A 23,148-nucleotide genomic window follows, 5' to 3' on the forward strand; every position below is an offset into this window, starting at 1 on the left:
CTCGGCTGTCAAGACCTGAAGGCCCAAGAGGCTCTGGTTCAACGTGCGCGGGCGGCGTTGCTTGCCAATGGAGCCCCGGAATAGGGGTTCCACCTAGTGCTGTGAGGGTAGGAGGCCAATAAGGCCCCAACCCAATCACCTCTCTGTAACCATTTAATGGTTATTAAATGTTTTCACCACCACCACCACCTGCGCAATAAACTCAGTTGGAAGTTAGCGCTCGTGTCCTTCTGGTCTCTGTGTTCGTCGTTTTGTTCTCGCGCAATAACTATCGTCATGCCATACCAACTAGCCCAAGCTGCCACACTTCTAAGTTACTCGCTGGTTTTACTGCGGAGCGCGGCGAATGGGACGGCTTGAGTGAACCACGCCACGCGCTTGCAATCTCGAAGGCCATGAGAATGGTAAGTTAGTTCACAACGCCACCGCCACCCTTATTTTTGTTGCACAGCCAAAGGTGTGTGTGGTGTTGAGTGGTTTACATGTGCGGAGACCGCTAACGCCAACTCCGCTGTGCCGGATGGGGCTGTCGATTGTGGACCAGCTGTTGGCCGTCTCAAATGACCAAGCTGAACTCTTTCTCAAAGAATTTAATGCAAAGGTGAGCCAGCGTAGAGTTGTGTATTCATTGTGTTTTGTAGGCTCATCGAGCAGTGCGGCGAGCATTTTCATGGTGCGGCAAGTTGTCGCCTCGGCAGGCCCGCTGATTTGTTTTCGCACGCTGTCATGCGCTTGTAGTGCTTCGCAAAAAGTGTGTCCATATCGATGCATGTATGGGTGTATGTACGAAAGCATCGACAACGTGACGGACTCATCCGCCGACACCTTCCCCTCCCACTTTATTACTTTCTATTGCCAACGGCGCTTCAAAACGACCGCAGCGAGAATGCAATGGCCTGTCGGGACATGCCCACGCACATAGGCGTACCAATCAGCCTAGGGGGGTGTGGGTCAAGGGGGGCGTTAGCCTCCCCACCAAGGAAAGGTAAGGAGGTTGAGCCCCCCCCCCCCCCCCGCACTTCCAACAGTGGTCAATGTTGGCTGCACGATGGGGAAAACAAACAACTAAGGCGATGTTTTCTTTGACCGCAGTACTCGCTCAGTTTTAATGTTACGAGGGGCTCTATATATTACGAGAAAATGTTACATATAATAAAATATTTCCAACAATTCTGCTGTGAAGAGCTTTCTAGTAGACTCTTCGCGCCTTGTGCTGTAGCATTGCAGAGCAGGCTAGCCCTGAACAGGGCTGTATAGGCAACCGACGATGGTTAGGTGGGACAGCGATCGGCCCAGCCGTCAGCGCCACTGTATCGATTCTGCGAAGCGCCGAAGCAGCCAACAAGCCAATCCTACTGTGCATGGCGTGAGTTTATCGGGCTGTTTGAGGCATGTCGGTGGTTTTTCATTCCGGTTTTAAGGGGATTAAAAACATCGCTGCCCATTTTCAACCACCGACGCTTGAAAAGGGGCGCACACTGTACGACAACGACCATTTGTCTAGTCTTAAAGAAGTGAACACCACATCGCAGCGAAGTGGTTGTCACAGCAAAGCAAGCATGCTTACGACGTCGAATTTTACTTAAGTACACAAATACGACCTTATACGTTTCTTGATCAGCTGTCACTTGTAGTTTTACTTCTCGAAAACCTCGAAAGCTGTTGAGCAGGAGCTGTCAACCGCCTTTTGTATACTGGAGCAAATACTGTCGGAAGGTAACCATGATGATTCTCAATGGTGCTGTTTTGCCGTTGTCGAAATGCCTCGAGCATATTCTGGTATTCTCGTTAGGCTTCCAAGATGAAAGGTCATCGGCGCTGAAACATTGAATTGATAACAGTCAGCTGACACTCAATAATGCAAAAATAAAACGTGTGCAAGTGTGCGTGAGCGAAACACGAATATTCGAATATACGACGAGTGATGAAGCGGTCAGCTGACAATAACGGAAAAACAAAACATGTGCACGAGTGAAGCGGTAATTTGCGAATAGTGCACATGTTAAGCGGTGCACTCCAGCCTTATTTCTGTCGTACTAAGCGCGAGAAAGCCTCGGCTATAATGAGCCCGTTTCAGCAGTCTAGTCATCATCCTGGTGCTCAAAGGAGTGGCAAGACACGTTGACAAATCAATGCGTGGGAAAATGCGCCGTTCGTCCAAGCTTTTACCACAATAGGTTTTACGAGTGACAACTACTGTGCGTGTTTTAACACACGCTTGTGAGCAGTTGTAACGTTACTGTACGCTGCAGGAATGCTCCCCGTTATTGTTTTTGCTCTGATGTCGTTTACCAAGAATTCGCTAGGGCGACACTTACTTGACGTGTCGAACAGCGACAATTCACTTCTGCCGCCGAGTTTCTTCCCACGGTCTCGATAGAAAGCAATACATTATGACCCCGACATCCCCTTCTTTGTTGTGGCAATCCTTATAGCAGTGGTATCTGCGTTTGTTCTTTTTTTTCCCTCTTCTGATGACGGAGTTGTCAACAGGCTGCAGTAAATCCATTAAAAAGCGATGCACTCCTATGTTGTTCCACCTGTTCGTAATGTGCACAACGGTAAAATGCTGTGAAGGGCCACCCCGTGGGTTCTAATCACCGCTGCTAGGCGGCGCGACGTGTACAAGCAAACTGCATTGCCGGGTGCCTATAAGGTTACATCACTGGCTCATGCTTTTATTCTGCTGTGCCTGGCTGGCTTATGCAGCTACAGATGGGAATGAGCAAAGTTTTTATGGACTAATAAAAGCACTTGCTGCTTCACGAAAATAATTTTCTTCCCTAGAAAAGCAATAGCATCACCACCGCTCTGTCGAAGCTGCTGTGAGCCTATGAGTATGATGAATTCTTTTTAATATTTAGTTTTTCCGTACTGAAAGAGGGGAAGGAGGGGAAAAAAAATTTGCGCTTCAGTCTTCAATTAACCAAATAAGTGATCAGCTTTGCTTATGGTACCTTGTAACAGTGGCAGCTGCTTTAAAAGTGGCGACAAATAAAACAGTGGAATCGAGGAATGGTAAGCTCAGCTTATCTTTCCCTGAAACTTGATCCCACGAACCAGGGAGGCAGTTAAAGTCCGTGGTTTTTTGCACTAAGTAGACTTAAAGAAGCGCATATGTGCAGTGCTGCTTATTCGTCTCATTCTCGGCAAGAATGAACTAATTGTATTTATGCAGTGAGTTGTGAAGTGAGGCATAAAAAATCGGCGCCATATCCACAAAGTGATGTGATGTAAGAGGCACTTGTTCGGAGATGATCGCGCAACCCACGAATCCTCCGTGTACATCTCCCACCATCATATATAGACGTGACAATGATGGTATATATTCCAGCACTGTCCGTTTGCATGTTTCTGTGCATGTTTCTGTACATAGAGTTTTATACTTTGTAGTATAAAACTCTGTCTTGCTTGCGATTTTTGCATACAGTCATAACATAACCATATCGCACAAGTGCCTATGTTTATTAATAGTTACACGATATATGCGATATCTATGACGATAATAGTTGGGCACGTTTTGGGGGCCCCCACCATACTCGTCTATTTAAAAAGTGCGTTTTCCTTCGCATCTACCCTGTATTCTCTGATGAAGGCAGGCTCTCCTGCGGAAACTTTGGAAGAAACATTTTCGCACACACACACACAAATATATATATATATATATATATATATATATATATATATATATATAATGAGATCTAACAGACAATGATGCACAGGAAAGTATAGGGGAAGTTAATAGACCAAATTGTAATGTAAGTTATATATGAATATATTCTGCAGTTTCTATTTTCAATTGCATATAGTTGATGAGATGATTGATTTGTGGGGTTTAACGTCCCAAAACCACCATATGATTATGAGAGACGCCGTAGTGGAGGGCTCCGGAAATTTCGACCACCTGGGGTTCTTTAACGTGCACTCAAATCTGAGCACACGGGCCTACAACATTTCCGCCTCCATCGGAAATGCAGCCGCCCCAGCTGGGAATCGAACCCGCGACCTGCGGGTCAGCAGCCGAGTACCTTAGCCACTAGACCACCGCGGCGGGGCAGTTGATGAAAGCATCGTCTTTTAGTTGTATCTGTATTTCATTTTCTAATCTTCTATTCTCCCATTTTCACACTGTTGTTGCCAATCAAATACTTATGTTTACATTTCATAGGAGATCCCATTTCGGTGTATACTACGGGATCTCCTTCTGTATATTATTTTTTGTACATATTAATATGAAATAATAAAATGATTTGAAATTTCAAATTTTGAAAATGGGAAGAAAGTGAAGTGGGTAAAAAGATATCTTGCCGTGGACAGGTTATTGTGGCAGGGACGTGACGCCACGTAGGCTCATAAAGAGTGTGCCACTCTTGCCTCCATGGCTACTGAGGGCGCTGACTGACACTACCTTGTTCAAATTTACATATACACCCAGTAAAGTAGCTGGGAGGATAGCCGCTGTGGTAACGCAGCGGTAGAGTATCGAACGTGTTATTATAAGGTCGCAGATTCGGTTCCTGCCCACGGCAAATTATCTTTTCACCCACTTTTCTTTCTTCACATTTACACTACAATTCGGTCTAATAACTTCCCCTGCACATTCCTTGGCATTGTCTGTTAGATCTCATTAATATTGTGTCAAAACACGGAAAAACGAGCCCTTCAGTATACACTTCTTTCCCTTTATATATATATATATATATATATATATATATATATATATACATACACATATACATACATAAACATATATATACCGGGAACGAATTAGATAAGCTTGCCCCCCCACTCGTCAAGTAGTTGGTACGCCACTGCCCACGCGCTGAGGTGGGCTTGTCTCGTCAGAGCGGTGATTTTCTCTAGAATATGCTACATGTTAGGCGTGCGGGTTGCTTTCATTTTATTCGTCGACGTTTCTTCTTGCCGTAGAACTAGAACAGCAATTGTTTCAAGTGTTGGCATCGCAACTCATTTTTATCATTTCATTTTTGAAAGTGAAAAAAATTACCAAAAAAGTTAAGTGTTTAGAAATCTAGTTTGTTAATTAGCTTAGTATCAATAGTTGGTAAATTCTGATGGAAAACCAGTCTGCTGGTTTTTTCAATTTATTTGCTAATGGGGGCGAATGTCAGGAAGAAATAATCTGGTTCGTGATATTGAGAGTTGCAAGTAGAAAAACAAATATATTTCATATTTTGTTCAAAATTATGTACTGAACCATTTAGTTAGCAACTTGAACTGGCTCGTTGCTACTTTTTGCTGTTTTCTTTGGTGGCAGTCCAGAGGGTTTTCATTCCAAAGAACACCATTCATTGTGTTGTCTACGAGTGCCACGGTTCCTCCATGGTTTGTAGAAGCTCCACATCAATCAAAGTGTAGCCGTTATCATCGCAGATAACATTTTGTCCTTCTGGCGGGGTGCGATGTGGACAAAGCTTATTTGCCGAATTTCCTGCACGAGTTCTTCCAGTCCCACTTCTGTCTGTAGCTGAAGCGTGTTGGTTTTAAATATACTGAATTGTCTAAAGTGTTTTGTTGATTCAACAACATGAGAATATCTTTTTGTCATCACAACAAAATCTACAAAGGTGCAACTAAACTAAAATACATGCACAGAACCACGTCTCGTGGGCACAAGGCAAGTGCAGTCCCGAAATGCCACGTGGGCTACAAAAAGTGGACCATGTGCTTTTATGTAGCCAGAATACCTTTTAAGTAAACCTGCCAAACTCAGCGATGCTATCAGTTTTGATTCTATTGAAGTTCACTAGAAGTTTAATGCTCAGGTTGTGGACAGTCTTAAGAGAAAAGGCTTGGCTATTTGTCAGTTGGTCTCGAAAACCATGTCTGCTCATCTAAGTGCACAAAGACTGTGTAAGACACTCGATATTGTTTCAAAAGGCTTTATCGTTCCAAACAAGCAAAAAATCCTGTGACCTTAAAATTTTTTACAGCATAGCATCGTGGAATCGGTGAGAAATTTCATTAATTAGAGGCAAAGTTCTTGCTTGTCTCAACTGCAGGCCAGTGAATGAAAAATGTAGAGATATATGCAATGACTAATGAATTTATTTTTTTGTTTTATTTCATTTATTTACTACTTCACAGAAAAGAAGGCACGGAAATAAAAAGCACAACAGAGCTTGACTAGCTTCCCAGCCTGTTACAGTCCAATGTCACGCAGTCACAGTACACACGCTTCACGCAATAAGATATATAAAAAAGAACTAAGAAATAGGAAGAACATTCATTACTAGAGGCCAGATTTTGAGGCACTAAAAAAGTGTGTTTTAGGCACTAAAGACAGGCAGGTAAAACACCGTTTTGAGCCTTTAAAATTATAAATACAGGCACAATAAATACAAAAATTGAAATAATTTAGAACAGACATGGGCGACTTGTATCTGCGACAAGAAGCAAAAAAAAAAAAGATTTTGTTTACGATAGCACAAAGGCACCTACGGTTGAACGTAGGCATGCATTTCCTGCGCGATTCACTGATTAGGGTCTTTTGTTTTGTTGTCTAGCATTGCAAGTCGATCAATGCTCTCCCGGGTTTCTTTCATTTCGTCGTGGCTGGGAAGGCCAGCGTAAGAGTAAATAACCATACCACTAATACCCCAAAAGGGAGGGATGCGAGATATAATCGCGTAAGATCAATTTCCCCCCGCCGGTAAAAACCTTATAGGGCCCCTTACTAGGTTTGGGCATTTCGAGCTGACAAGCGTAATCGATGTACTGGGCACTCAAGAACATGCCTGGTAAGATTTGCAACACTTCGTGTCACAGGAAAACGCTAACTTTTTACTGAATACCATTTGCCCTTCTCGCGGGCGTGTGCCCCAAGATGGAGGGGGTGACGTACAGCAAGGAATGGTCCTGCTTTTACTTCGCTCATTTACGTTGGCATTGGTGCTCTCACGTCACTCACCGCACACTCATCAAAAACTTGGTTAAGTGCTAGCTATCTTAAAAAAAGAAAAGACGAAAAATGCCCACTTTTTGATTATAGCCTGCATTTTAAAGGGTTCCTCATTATCATCTTCGCAAGTGACAATATTTTAGACGGCATGCCATGTGTTCTGTTGTGAATCATGAATGAGGTGTACTTTAGTTTGGGCTAGCTTCTTCATATCATTTGGAATGGAACACACAATGACAGAGGGAAAAGAAAGACAGCAGTCTCTATCTCTATGTTTTTCTTTTCTCTGTCTTTGCACTGCTTTTTAAAAACCAGTATAATGATTGAAAGCTGATAAATATAGTATAAAACACAAACGGAATCTCAGCTTATTTTTATTTTGTATAGCCTCAAGATGCTATTCACTAATGGACCCTCGTTTCACATCCGCTTTGTTGAACCAGTCGTTGTAGGGTGCTCCGCTGCTGACACTAGTGCTGCGTGTTCGATTGTGACCTTGGTGGTCACATCTAAATTGATGCAAAAAAGTAGATGCCCGTGCACTGCGAGATGTCAGTGCACGTGAAAGAACACCAGATGGTCAAAATTTGCGGAGACCTCCACTACGGCATCCCTCATATTCATATGGTGTTTTTTTTACGTAAAACCACACATACTACTACTACTACTACTACTACTACTACTACTACTACTACTACTACTACTACTACTACTACTACTACTACTACTACTACTACTACTACTACTACTACTACTACTACTACTACTACTACTACTACTACTACTACTACTACTACTACTACTACTACTACTACTACTACTACTACTACTACTACTACTACTACTACTACTACTACTACTACTACTACTACTACTACTACTACTACTACTACTACTACTACTACTACTACTACTACTACTACTACTACTACTACTACTACTACTACTACTACTACTACTACTACTACTACTACTACTACTACTACTACTACTACTACTACTACTACTACTACTACTACTACTACTACTACTACTACTACTACTACTACTACTACTACTACTACTACTACTACTACTACTACTACTACTACTACTACTACTACTACTACTACTACTACTACTACTACTACTACTACTACTACTACTACTACTACTACTACTACTACTACTACTACTACTACTACTACTACTACTACTACTACTACTACTACTACTACTACTACTACTACTACTACTACTACTACTACTACTACTACTACTACTACTACTACTACTACTACTACTACTACTACTACTACTACTACTACTACTACTACTACTACTACTACTACTACTACTACTACTACTACTACTACTACTACTACTACTACTACTACTACTACTACTACTACTACTACTACTACTACTACTACTACTACTACTACTACTACTACTACTACTACTACTACTACTACTACTACTACTACTACTACTACTACTACTACTACTACTACTACTACTACTACTACTACTACTACTACTACTACTACTACTACTACTACTACTACTACTACTACTACTACTACTACTACTACTACTACTACTACTACTACTACTACTACTACTACTACTACTACTACTACTACTACTACTACTACTACTACTACTACTACTACTACTACTACTACTACTACTACTACTACTACTACTACTACTACTACTACTACTACTACTACTACTACTACTACTACTACTACTACTACTACTACTACTACTACTACTACTACTACTACTACTACTACTACTACTACTACTACTACTACTACTACTACTACTACTACTACTACTACTACTACTACTACTACTACTACTACTACTACATTTCACTTGAGTTCGCCTTCTCATTGTTCTTGCATGGTGCCTTCGCCATGCAAGATAGTGCTTAGCTTGTGTTTGGTGCGCCATCTCTGACAGCAGTTTGAGAGGAGCGACGTCGTGTATCACGGTCATGATACGTGATCCATCCATGCCAGCCTCTTTAAAAGTGGATGCACTGACTGATCCTTCCCACAGAAATGGGAAATACACAAAAAAGAACACCGAAACGACACTACACAGGCTAGGGCACATCTTGCGCGCGTGACCTTGTTTACGCATGATGTTGTTGGTGTTTATGCATTATGTGATCCTCCAGGCCTGACACCGAAGAGGGCAGGGATGGAATTAGGCTTGTGATGGCTACATGGGGCGAGAGGCAAAGGATTCAAGCTTGGCTCTTCGCATCATGGGTTTGTGGCTCGTTGCAAACCAATCTGAAAAACTTCCGTGGTAGAACGCTTTCCATTGGGTACGCAAGAACTTGTAGTGCCTGACTAAAACTTCTTATGTAACCTAGAGAAAGGTGCTTAAGACGCTGCAGCAGATGGGTTACAATGTCAAAGAAAACATGCCTTTACTGATACAGCACACTTGTTCTGTTTATAAGCCATTTCATTCAGTCAAGAAACTAACAAAAAGTGAAATAATATAAAAAATGGATATAGTACGACATTCTAAAATCTTAATCACCTATGCGCAAAAAGGACTGTTTATGTCTATTCTGTTCGAATGCGAGTTTTACTGCGGAACGCTTGTAGTGACATCATCACCATCATCATTTCTAAATCACCGCGCCGCGCCTCTCGCGCAGCTGGTGCTAGCTCGAGCTGCGCGAGGATTAGAACGAGCTCACGCACCTGGCGCGTCGGACGTGGACAGCCACCGTGGCTGCTCTTCAGGCGTGGAATAAAGTGGCTAAATCAGCACGGCCCCGTCAGCCGCCTTCGACGCCGTCTCACGTCTCTCTTCTCTCGCCGCTACATGCTTGACATAGGAGCTTTAATTGCAGTTTAATTTGACGCAATAATAGTAATCTCCATCCTAGTTCATTTTTGATATTGGTACAGCTGTAATTTTTTTAGCAATGGTTTAGAACAAATGCTGCATACCTGTTCTGTATTTTTTTCACGTTTGTCACTTGAAGACATATGCCAATGGATCTCGCACGGCACAAGCGTATCCAGGCATAGGGTGAAATGCTAAATACGCCGTTGATTGTAAACATGCCAGCGCCTGTCTCAAGCTTTGCTGTATATGGTATAGCAATTTGGTGGCCTTCGCCACGACTGAAACAACATGAGCACTCCTTTTCATTCATTCTCCACCTGCCCATGGCATACAGAAAAACCTGCTGTTCCTTCCTCACCGCAACACCCAGGTTTTCAGGGCTGTTCTTAAGTTCCTCCAGGACACTGGGCAGCTGTCTTTAGAAGACGGCCGCCGCGTACTCGGCCATAGACGCCACTCTCATTTTCTTATCCCATCTTTAATTTTCCCTCCTCCTACCCCTGCTGACGCTGAAACGTGCTTCCACTTAGGGCTGCAGAAATAGTGCGTTTTGCACTTCTCATGCGCCTCCTCAAATCGCTCGCAGCATGCCAGCTCTGGGGCGTATGGTGGCCAGCGAGTGCCATTTCACTGCGTTTAGCGGTTGTTTTGTGAAAGTTGTCAGAACTAGAGGAGTTCGTTTAACCTCGTGTTTGTAAATAATAATACTGACTTTTTGACACTAATAAAGGTTTCAAGCTGCGCTTAAAAACAAGGTTTGCGCTCAAATAGCGCTCATATAGGTGCTTATTTGGAAAATAGACATTTATAGGCACTTATACGCATTTAGGTACAAACACTAAAAATAGGCATTTATAGGCACTATAAAAACTCTATAAAAGCCATTCTTAACCTCTAATTTATGCTCATATATCAAAATGGCACGATAGGAACGCAAGGAAAAAAATAGGCATTTGCCTATAATCCGGTCTCTATTCATTACTCGCGGCGAGCATTTGAAAGAAAATGAGTTGGATTAGTTCATGAAGGCCACTCTACATTTGAGAGTCCTGATATAAGCTTCATTTGAAAAACGCTAGAAGCTCAGACCTACACCAATGTCAACACCATTTCATGCTAAAACATTTAAAACAGTGGGTAAAGAAATTCCTAATATTTCGACACCATAATTCGTGCCTGAGGGCTTGACCTTAAATTTTTAGATTAGCTTCAAAGAGTACAAAGAAAACAGTTTGGCTAGTTTTGCCATTTCCTTAAGCATTGATATATTTTGTTTTCTTTCATAATTATATCTGAGCACTAGGCGTAATTCATACAGACTAAATACTTTGTATTCAGTTTACTTTGTATTCAGTTTACTGACTTGGTGACTCATTATTTCTATGAGTGAGTGCGTAAATAAGTGGCAAGCAATGAAGGGTTGTACACACAACAGCGTGATATTTTTATGCAATCTTACATTTTTAAATTTATGCCATCCAGCTTCACCTATAATAAATGTTACACATATAGTATTGCTGCTTAGTGTAGGGCATGCCAGCATGTTTTATGTCCACGAATATTTCGACTGTTGTGATATCAGGTTGTTAGCATGACTTGAGCAGTCGAGTTTATTCTGGAGCTAAACCAACTCTAGGGGTAATGCTGTCATGGGCAATAATCACTGACCAGAGGGTGAAGGAAAGAAGTGGTAATTTTAAGGGCTCATTTTTCTTCTTTATTTGACACAATAATAACGGGAAATAACTAGCAACATTGTCAATGAAAGTAGAGGGGATACAAAGTATCCCCTATACTTTGTATAAGCCGGTGTTTCGACAAGCAGACTTGTCTTCCTCAAAGCTAGAACTTCCCCTTCCTACAATTTTTGGATTGCCTCTTACTTATCATCATCATGAGCCTGATTACGCCTGCTGCCACGGAGCAAGAAAGACAAGAGGGGAAACTCCGGGCCGGGGACAGCGCGAGCGCGCGCTGCGATAATGTCCCCTTGGGAGAGGAGTTTGGTGAACGTGCGCGCAGCGATCCTTGCAGCGATGCACAGAACTATTTGCTTCGGCCGCGGGAGGAAAACGTGCGCGCCCACGGCGATCGCAGTCTACGACGGCGCCTGAGTGTCGTGTGCTACATTTGCTTCTCGCCGGCTCCACAGTGCTACTGGATGCAGCTATGAAAGTTTTTCACGGGCGCGGTTTGTCAGAACAAAATGAAGCAAGTAGAATGTCTTAGTGCCAGCATTTTAAATTATATATGTTGGAACAGGTGCTCTGCGGGCAACAAAAGAAATGAAGTGGTAGAATAAAAAAAACAAGAAAAAACAAATGTTCTGTAATCGTAGTTATGCGCATGCCTAAAATCGCTCGTTGAGTAGCTTGAGGAAAGATTTTGCACATTCTTCGATATGACAGTGTCATACAGAACTACTGCTCGCGAAAGAAAGACATTGACGAAGCATGTTTGAGCAGACTGCATTGACTTGAACAGAAGAGCGGAGCTGTGAATCCTGATTCACAGCCTCAAGCTGTGAATCAGTTTTGTGTAACAAAATAAGTTTGACCTCACAACGATTCGTCTGACCAAGAACAGTAGCAAAAATAGGCGAGGGCTATATGAAGAGGAGATAGACAATGAGAGGGAAGCGACTGCATCTAGGAAAATTATTTTCGCAGCAAAACGGTATGAAGGCGCGACACTACGCTAGGTTTAAATGTATAGACATCCTAGACCAGCCAAAGATCTTGTGACTCGCTCAAGCGGCACCTTAAGTTTCTGAGCCTCAACGGTTTGCCGTCTCGTTTAGTGAGTGTATCTGAGCTATGCACTAATGCTCTGAGCAGCGAGCACAAGGGTGCAAGCAGACGACACTTCTCACGTCTGCTGCTTTAGTGCGGCAGTTCGGCCGCAGTTCTGTAGGTGGCGCTGTCACGACGTTCGCGGCTGCTCGGGGGAGGGAGGGGGGTTACACAATCACGGCGTGGAAAGGAGCAGAGCTTCCCCTCCTGTCTATTCTTCCTCCGTGCCCACTGCAGGACAAAAGCCTGCTTCGTCAGTCAGCTCGGTCCTGTGCTTGCTGTTGCCACTTTATACCCACAAACTACCGAATCTGTGCACCTAACTTTGTCTCCCCCACACCCGCTTGCTTTCAATGGGAATCCAGTCAGTTACTTCTAATGAACCGCGGCTATCCTTCCTACGCGCTGTGTGCCCTGCCCTTGACCATTTCTTCTTCTTGATTTTAACTACAATATCCTTAACCCCAGTTTGTTTCCTGACCACTCTGCTCTCTTCTTGTCTCTTACAGTTACACCTATGTTGTAGGCCCGTGTGCTCAGATTTGGGTGCACGTTAAAGAACCCCAGGTGGTCGAAATTTCCGGAGCCCTCCACTACGGCGTCTCTCATAATCATATGGTGGTTTTGGGATGTTAAACCCCACATATCAATATACAGTTACACCTACCATTTTTCTTTCGATCGCTTGCTGTGGGGTCCTCAATATAACCTGAATCCTCTCTGTAAGCCTCCAGTAAACTCCCTAAAAAATGTAAAGCACTCAACTTTGTGCCTTCATCTTTGCCTCTTCTCCTAGCAGCATATTGTGCAGGAAACTACGGATCTTTCCTGCTGTTGTAAAAACATGCCTGAAGTCTTCCTCCATTGTAGGCCAACTGCAACGAAATTTTCCCTGGGCACAATTGGCTCAGAATGCATAGTATATGTTGTATAAACAATGATAATGAGAGTGAAAAAGCTTGCAATCACATATTTCATTTATAATCGGGCTCTAATTGTCAGCTGACAGACGATGCGGTGGTCTAGCGGTGTGCCAGGGCAAATCGAGCACAAACGGAAATGACGTCAATAACAGCTCACTACTACTCATGAGTAGACCTTCCTGCAGCCGCATCCTTTCCTTTTCTTCTCTGAATTATCCCTCTACGAGTGGATAATTCAGAGAATTTAACTTTTTCGTTGTACGAAACGCGGAGCCATAGGCTGCTGGAACATGTGCTATAGCTGGGGACCAGCTTTCACGCTTTTTCGAGAAACGTGAAGCTCCGAAAGTTGCGGGCTATTGGAGTGAAGTGAAAGGAATCGTATGTGTCGAAGAGTGTGGTGATTTACGCGGCACACTTCGAAGATGACGAATATCAACATAACCAATGTCCCTCCACCCAAATGCTGTTGAAGCTGAAAAGAATGTTTAATACTGACGTGTGGCTTCAACATTCAGCCATGACCAACACAACAGTGGGAAGGCCCGACCAGAGTTTGGAGAAGCGTCGGCGACGACATGTATTCAAATTAGACAGCTTTAAAATAGCGCAATATGCTTGTGTTAGCTCGTTACATTCGCTAAATTACAGCGTAATGCTACTCCAAAGAAAAGACCGGCGAAATGACTCCCAGCGAAGTGCTAGACTAGCTGTGCCATCTATGATTGTGTAATCCAAGCTCCAAAAGCTGTAAAGCTGATCATCTCGCTTCTTGTTGCGAGTATCAAAGCAGCGAAGTTCGACAGAAGTGTTATCTTGCTCGGAGACGCTGCCGGGCAATGCTACGCTGCAGACGCACTTCACATTAGCTCAGCCTTTTATAAATGTTTTCTGCAGCTTTATCAAGTCAAATACCCAACAATCGACCACCACCGAATAGAATGAGTCCACCTGAATGCTTTTACACCGAAAACCTTGGTGAGAGACCTTTTTTTTTGAAGCTTTTTCGATGTGAATTGCCACCCGAGCTACAAGTGGGCCCAGCTAAGCCTACACCTGCAAGGCCGATGCCGGCCTCGAGCAGCGTGATTAACAGTGCCGAGTTGTAAGCCCTCCGAACGGACGTAGATGAAGAAGAAGTGGGGGAAACACTGAGTAATAATTCCGAAGAGGACGAAAGTGATCTGACAAGACAAGACGCTGATGGCGAAGCGGAGGTCTGCATTGAAGTCGTGTACAAAAGAAAGGGCTGTGTGAACCCTGGTGAAGAGACAGCACAGAAAGGCATCCGTTCAAGAAGCCCAATGCGCAGAAGTGGGAAGAGTATACAATTGTACAAGAAAGCAAGATGGCAAGGCTACCTGCAGATGACATCAAGATAATCGTCAGACCAAGAGACAGGCTGAGCATTAGACATACGTGCAGAGCTAGCCTTGAAGAAGCGATGCGCCAAGAAGCAGGGTTAAGCAACGATGAAATCTTCACGATCTGTCTCAACCCTACACAAAATATCCTGGTGATCAGCACACCGGATGAGAAGATGGTGACTAAATTCGTCAAAATCAAAGATTTAAAGATCAACGGGAAGAAGTACGCGACCAATGCGTACGTCTTGGCACCGGAACACATGGTCAAGGAGATATTCTGCAACACTCCTTTTAAATACACACATGATCAGCTGGTGCACACACTGGTGAACGCGAGGAACCCTTCACTGGCGTATGCCAAGAGACTGGAGAGCACGACCACCGTAATACTGCTGTACGAAGGCAACAGGATCTCCATGTTGGCTTACTTCAACAGCATCATGATGAAAGTGTCATTATACCAGAAACAAATAGACTTTTGTGAAGAGTGCGGGAGGCTCGGGGACAGGCCCGATGCGTGCACAAGACCGGAACACAAGTTGTGCCCGGCGTGTGGTGGCGAAAATCCTACCAAAGACCATGAATGCACACCCAAGTGCAAGATCTGCGGAGAAGCACACCCCACGGCAGACGGGACTTGCAGGGCCAAATTTAAGATGCCATACTTGGTAAAACAACGAAGGTGGGCTGCGAGGAGAAACGAAGTACTCCAGCGGGAAGCCAGCTCGCCAGACCAGGGAACCTGGGGAAGCAGCAACACACACAACCAGCCCGCACACCCACATCAAGATCCAGATCCCAGTCCAGGCTGGAAGCTCGGGGACTACGCCGTTCCGGTTCAATGTCCAGAAGCAAAGCCAGGACCAGGCACGGTTCGAGATCCACTTTGAGGGGAAGGACGCCTGAAATGAGGACGAAGCAGCAAGAACAACAGAAGACACCAGACAAGGTGGGCTGGTCAGACGTAGTGGCATATCGCGATTGGGCAAGGTCCGGCAGTAATAGTAACGCTAGGGGTAGAGGTAATTACAAAGACATAAAGAAACGCGTAGGGTAATATAGAAGGGAAAACAAGCTACTCAGACTGGAAAAAAGCAAAAAAGCAATAGTTAATCAGCATAAAAATTGATTAACTACAGAAAACACTTAATCAAATACTCATGAAAATGCAGACACCGACGTTGCCTCTGTCGACCGCCATCGTGGCCGTCTCCACCCCAGCGACCTATACCACAGGAAGGAGGTAGAAATAGTAGCAGTGGAAGCACAACAACCAGGTGCCAAGCGAAAAATCCCGGTGACCAAGACCAAAGAGCTAAATGACTCAAAAAAGGAAGTCAAGAGGGCCCCGCCCTAGCACAAAAAAAGAAAAAAAAAATCGGACATTCTCGATTACATGATAAACAAACTGTTGGATAAGATGGAGAGAATGTTTGAGATGCTGGTGGTGCAACATAACGACAGCAAAGCAGAAAGTAAGGCGCTAGCTCTAATGTGACAAGCGGCTCGAATAGCTGAAGCACAGAATTTTTTAGAGATAGTGGGCACCAAAATGAAATGACTCGTCATCTGACAGTGGAGCTGCCGTGGCTTCTCTAACAAAAAAAGCATAGATGGCGCAACTTATGAAAATCATGACAAAAAGAAAAAAGCCTGATGCAATCATTTTGGAGGAGACATTTGACCAGGCCAAAATTGCCGAGTATGTCCCCCTTCAAACAACACACACAAGGAAAGGAGAGAGACATAGCCGTGACCACATCAGTGAAGAAAGGGCTAGTTAGTTGCTGTCCTACTCATTACAAAACAAGTCACGGACATCAACCACATCTTCATAGAAGTTGTGCCACGCAGCTAAAGGGAGAGCAGCGCTTTTGTCCTGAGCGTATACAGCAGCCTGTCTAAAAAGAGTCTAAACTGTAATTTCGAAGAACTAATTAACGAAACTGTGAAGAAGAAAACACATTGTTGGCCAGCAACATCGCCACCGCTTGGGTACTGGTTTCTGGGCTTTCTTGGTGTGCTCGCATGACGTTATCCTCGCGTGGGGCTTTCTGTCACATCATCATGCCGTCATCGATTGCGCACGCGCTGAAGTTCAATTTTCGCACCTGTGTGATGAACCTTTGCACGAAAGTTTTGAGAGCGGTCGCCAAAACTCGTGCGTGAGGACACTGAAATTCCGCCAGCCTCTCTTGCCGTTGTCTCTGTTCGCTGCAATGACCATAACGATGCTACGGTAATGTTTACACCTTCCGACATTTTCATGAGCCGCAGAGCCATTTTCTTACCTTTCGCTACACTTGACATCACTGCTGGCCAAAGCAATATTTTCGTCTACTACCCCCTTTCTGCACCGCTTAGGCTACTTGCCAGCGAATGTCTTGGTTGAGTGGAGTACCTTGATTCTTCTTTATTCTTTGACATGCCAGACGAGTCGTGCAGTAGCGCCTCGACCGAACTTCAGGCCCTTTCCCCACTGGAATGCTCGTCGAGTGACATCTTCTCGAGTTCCATCGCCGACACCTTAAGTGCTCAAGAACGCGCCGAGCTTCTTAATCTCCTCCAGCACTTTGCGAATTCATTCGACGTTTCTCAGCCGCAATCGGGTCGCACTTCCGCAGTGCATCACTAAATTGACACCGGTTCGCACCAGCCATTGCATCAAAGACCGTACCGTGTTTCTGCTGCAGAACGTCACGTCATCAACGACCAGGTCGAAGAGATGCTACGCCGTCGTGTTATTCAACCATCGCACAGTCCTTGGGCATCTCCTGTCGTTCTAGTTCGAAAGAAGGATGGATCTATTCGACTTTGCATCGACTATCTGCGATTAAACAACGTGATGCGGAAAGACATCTATCCATTGGACGCTTGACAGCCTCCAAGGAGCCGAATTCTTCTCCTCCTTAGACTTACGATCTGGATACTGGCCGGTTCCTATGACACAAGCTGATCGCCAGAAAATTGCGTTCATTACACCAGATGGCCTGTACGAATTTAATGTAATGTCTTTTGGGCTTTGTAATGCTCCTGCCACGTTTGAACAACTCATGGACAACACACTGCATGGACTGAAGTAGTCTGTGTGTTGTGTCTATGCTATCTCGACGACATTGTCGTTTTCTCTCCCGATTTTCCTACACATCTGCTTCGACTCCAACTGGTTCTGACGTGCTTAACGAATGCTGGGCTCCAACTGAACCTTAAAAAGTGCCGCTTTGCCACGCTGTCCATCTTAGGGCACATCGTGTCCAAGCATGGTGTTCGACCCGACCCTGCAAAACTGCGAGCAGTCGCTGAGTTCCCGAAGCCGACTACACTGAAAGAATTACGCAGTTTTGTCGGACTATGCTCGTACTTCCGATGCTTCGTTCGAAATTTTGCCTCAATAATGTCACCACTGACCAACCTCCTACACGGTGATGCAGACCTTTCATCCTGGTCTCCTGACTGCGATGTCGCGTTTGCCACGCTCTGTATTCTGCTAACATCTCCTCCCGTTCTTTGGCATTTTGACCCAACAGCTGCAACGGAAGTTCACACAGACGCTAGTGAGGTTGGTCTTGGCGCTTTCCTTGCCCAACGCAAGCTTGGCTATTCCGAATACGTTGTTGCTTATGCGAGTCGCACACTCACTAAAGCTGAGGCCAATTACAGCGTCACTGAAAAAGAGTGCTTAGCGCTAGTGTGGGCGCTTCGCAAGTTCCGCCCTTACTTGTACGGTCGCCCATTCGACCTGGTAACGGACCACCATGCACTTTGTTGGCTCGCCACATTGAAAGATCCTTCTGGCCGCCTAGCTCAGTGGGCACTGCAAATCGAGGAGTAGGACATTCGCGCCATCTATCGCAGTGGACGCAAGCATTCTGACGCCGACGCCCTGTCCCGTTCGCCTTTACCTCTTGACTCGGCCTGCGGAACCACTGGTACCAACTGCGTCGCACCTCTCGACCTCGACTCCTTTGCCAGTGAACAACACAAGGACCCGTGGATTGCTTCCATTTTTGACTGTCTCTCTGGATCGTCAACCACTGCGGTACCACGATCTCTCCGACATCAAGCTGCTCATTTCGCCATTCGTGATCGGCTGCTACACCGACGCAACTACGCCCCTGAGGGTCGTAAGTGGCTCTTGGTTGTCCCGCGCAGCTTGCGATCAGAAATCTGTGCCTCCTTTCACGATGATCCCCAATGTGGTCATGCCGGAGTTTTCAAAACTTACAAATGCATTCGCCATCGCTTCTACTGGCGCGGAATGTATAATTTTGTTCGAAAATTCGTTATGGGCTGCCCTGACTGTCAATGCCGCAAATCACCACCTGTCCAATCGTCCGGTGCGCTTCAACCACTTCCGTGCCCTGCCAAACCTTTCGATCAGATCGGAATTGATATCTATGACCCTCTACCGACAACATCAGATGAAAATCGGTGGATCATAGTCCCTGTGGACCATTTAACACGCATCGCTTAGACTGCCACCCTTCCAAGTGCCACTGCGCGGGACGTAGCATCCTTCGTCCTTCATCTCTTCATACTACGACATGGTGCACCTCGTGAACTACTAAGTGACCGAGGTCGAGCCTTCCTATCAGAAGTCGTCACGTCTCTGCTTTCTGAATGCCATGTTGTTCATCGCAAGATCACGGCATACCACCCGCAGACTAATGGGCTCACGGAGAGATTTAATCGCACCTTCGGCGATATGCTTGCGATGTATGTGACATGTGATCATACTAACTGGGATCGCATTCTTCTCTTCATCACGTTCGCATACAGCACCGCGGCATAGTCTACCACTGGATTTTCACCTTTCTTTCTTCTTTATGGACGCGAACCATCCCACATTATCAACACTCTCCTTCCATACCGTCCTGATGCATCTGAATGCCCATCTGTGTCCGAAGCTGCCCGAAAAGCGGAAGAATGCCCTGAACTCGCACGCACATTTACGTCACAAGAACAGCAGCGCCAAAAAGAAAACAATGCCGACTCTTCACGAAGCCACAGCTGTTCCCCGGGATCACTTGTATGGCTGGTCCCAGAGCAAACCTCGCCAGTGAATTTCCTCATTGAGCCACTTTTCCCATCTGACAACATGGGCCGTCACGTCCACATCGTTCGCCTTGCGCCATATTATAACCCTCTGCCTCCAGACTCTTAGGTTGCCAGGATGGCTCTTTTTCGGCGGGGAAAAATTGTGAAGAAGAAAACGCATTGTTGGCAAGCGACATCGCCACCGCTTGGGTACTTGATTCTGGGCTTCTCTCGCTCGCCTCGTGCTCATCGTCGCCGGCATCTGCCTGACCGTTGCTCTGTCCCGATTGTGTTTTCATCGTAGGGCCACCATCGCAGCACACGCCAGTAACCCCTTTTCAAAACGATGAACATTATGGGCGATAACAGACTTGTCATCGGAGGTGACTTTAACGCTCCGCACACGCAGTGGGAATATGGGTACTTTTATTTATTTATTTTATTTATCACATACTGCGGACCAAGTATGGTCCATGCAGGAGAGGGCAATACAGTTCAAAATTCTTACATACATACACTTCCGCTGCAGTATACATTCGCTGCAGAACAAAATTCATGTACATTAAAAATTCGTGAAAAACAAGGGACAAATACAGGCAAAGAAGCAGACTTAAGCAACAAGAAAAGGGTATAGTTTCATCTCGGCGTGTTGAGCATAGGGGAATCATGGGGCAGAGCATTCCAATCAGAGACAGTTCTCGGGAAAAATGAATACTTGTAAATGTTAGTGCGTGCAAATATAGGTGTAATGCTACGACTATGTTTATGACGTGAAGACCAGGTTGTGTCCTGTGTTATGTAATCTGGTGCATGCAATCCTGATCTGGAAAAGTATAAAAGGCGGAAAAAGTTAAGCCGTGCAGTTTTCCTTCGATCGGCCAAAAGTTGGAGGTTCGCATCCTGCAACAGGGCTGACGGCGAATCGCGACATCTATACCGGTTGTATATAAATCGAGCAGCTAATCGTTGTATTTTTTCTATTTTCTGTATATTACCAGCTGTGTGGGGGTCCCACACAATGCTGGCATATTCAAGAGAAGGACGAACTATGACTTTATAGGCTCTAAGTTTTAGTGAACTAGAAGAACGACCCAATTTATATTTTAGAAAGCCTAATTTTCTCCTGGCAGCAGAACATATATCATCAATATGTGCTGTCCAGCTAAGCTTCGATGTAATCGTTACGCCCAAGTACTTGAATTCTTCTACTTGCCTGATAGCGTATCCACCTACATTATAAGTAAACTCCAGTTTTCGGATTTTGTTACTCAGACATAAATATGCAGTTTTCTCAAAATTAATTACCATTTCCCACTTTTTACACCATTCTTTTATGTAGATTAAGTTCTCACACAAGTCATGCTGGTCAGAGATAGAATTTATGGTATTAAAAATTATGCAATCGTCTGCAAATAACTTAACAGACACGCCAGGTCGGATGGCTTGAACTAAATCGTTAATATAAATATTAAATAGTATAGGCCCGAGAACTGACCCTTGCGGGACTCCAGATAACACCCCCAAATAACCAGAGGTGAAACCGTTTATATCTACGTACTGTTTCCTGTTCGTTAAGTATGCTATGACCCAGTTAATTATTTCCGGAGGAATGCCAATAACCTTCATTTTATCTATTAGCTTGATATGCGGGACCTTGTCAAAGGCCTTGGAAAAGTCCATAAAGATGACATCAACCTGTCCAGACTTGTCCAGAACTTTGGAGAACTCGTTAACAGTTGCTAATAATTGTGTGGTGGTAGATAATCCCCGTCGGAAGCCATGCTGCGCGCTGTGAATTACTTTATTTTGTTCAAGAAAAGTATTTAAATATTTCGCTATAATATGTTCAAGTAATTTGCAACAAATACAGGTAAGAGAGATTGGTCGATAATTGCTGACTAATAATCTGTTACCTTTCTTAAATACCGGAATTACACGTGCTAGCAGCCAATCGTCGGGCACTGAACTAGTTTTAATCGAAACATCAAATATTATTACTAGGAATCTAGCTATAATTTCAGCATACCTCTTTAGAAAAACAGCTGGGATACCGTCCGGGCCGGTCGATTTTTTTACGTCTAGCCGCAATAATAGTTCTGTCACCCCTTCCAAGGATATATTTATTAGGCTTGAAGGACCTGGCACCGTCGTAATACTCAAGTTTTGTGGTCTTGAGAAAACGCTCTGAAAGTAGGAATTAAATGCGTTTGCTATTTCGTTTTTATTTGTGACAGCGGTTTCTCCGTTCATTATTTCATCAGGGATACGGTTGTCTTTGTTTTGTAAGAACTGGTAAAATTTTCGTGGACTCTCTGCCGCAAAGCGGCCTAGTGTCTCGGTGTAATAATGTTCCCTAGCCTCCTTCAACTTGGATGCTAAAGTATCTCTTAGATCGTGCAGAACTACATCATTAGCTATTTTTTGCTTTCTTCGCCTTTTAATTTTGCGTTTTAGGTGAATTAGATCGCGCGTAATCCAGGGGTTTGTTCGGCCAACTTTTTTAAGTTTATCTGGAACGAAATTGCGAATGCAGAAGTGGCAATAAAATTTGAATCGTGTCCATAGCGAGTTAACACTGCCGTCGCAAAATGATAGCAAAGCTTCTTCTAGGTAGTGAACAATCTGGAAATCGTCTGCAGCAGAATACTGTTTTACAACTACGGGCTCAGGTCTAGATGACCTTGTTCTACGAGGTAAAGAACAATTGAAATTGACCAATTTGTGATCAGAAATGCCATCTAAAACTGTTGCCATACAGGATTCAAAACTTGTGGAACAGAAAACGAGATCTAGTATTGAAGAAGCTGAACTTGTCACGCGCGTAGGATCAAGGACTGTTTGCGTAAGGGAGTAAGCAAGCGACATGTCTAGTGATATTTCAGCACTCTGCACATCAATAGAACCACATTTCATCGATTCCCAATGCACGCCTGGCATATTAAAATCACCTGCAATAATGATGTTTTGATTTCGGTATTTTTCTAAGTGCTCGTACAGCTCTATCAAGAAATCCGGTGGGGCGCCAGGGGGCCTATAGACTCCCGCAATAATAATAGGGTTACCAGCAATTACAGCTTTACAAAAAACACTTTCGTGGCAGCTATTAATATCAGGCAAGGAAACGGACGATACCTCGCGTTTAACAAGGATAGCAACTCCGCCCCCTCTTGTTTGACGATCTTTCCGATAACATGTGTGTGAAGGAGGAAATATGCAATTATCTGGAATTTGAGGGTGCAACC

The 23,148-nt window shown here is 44.4% G+C and overlaps 1 protein-coding gene across 5 annotated transcripts in view; it reads left to right on the plus strand.

The window, feature by feature from the left end:
* Positions 1-217: 217 nt before the first annotated feature.
* Positions 218-23,148, plus strand: part of ric8a (ric8 guanine nucleotide exchange factor A) — a 401,642-nt gene continuing 378,711 nt past the window's right edge. For 2 of the 5 annotated variants that reach the window (XM_075886380.1, XM_075886383.1), the window contains exon 1: positions 430-601. In XM_075886380.1, coding sequence (XP_075742495.1) covers positions 521-601 — 81 coding nt within the window. In that variant the 5' untranslated portion in view covers positions 430-520. Of the gene's footprint in view, positions 405-429; positions 602-23,148 lie in introns of those variants that run through there. The other 3 variants (XM_075886381.1, XM_037420240.2, XM_075886382.1) reach the window with 3 other exon arrangements.

The sequence above is a fragment of the Rhipicephalus microplus genome, chromosome 2 (genome assembly GCF_043290135.1).
Source record: "Rhipicephalus microplus isolate Deutch F79 chromosome 2, USDA_Rmic, whole genome shotgun sequence".
In the NCBI taxonomy this organism is placed as follows: domain Eukaryota; kingdom Metazoa; phylum Arthropoda; class Arachnida; order Ixodida; family Ixodidae; genus Rhipicephalus; species Rhipicephalus microplus.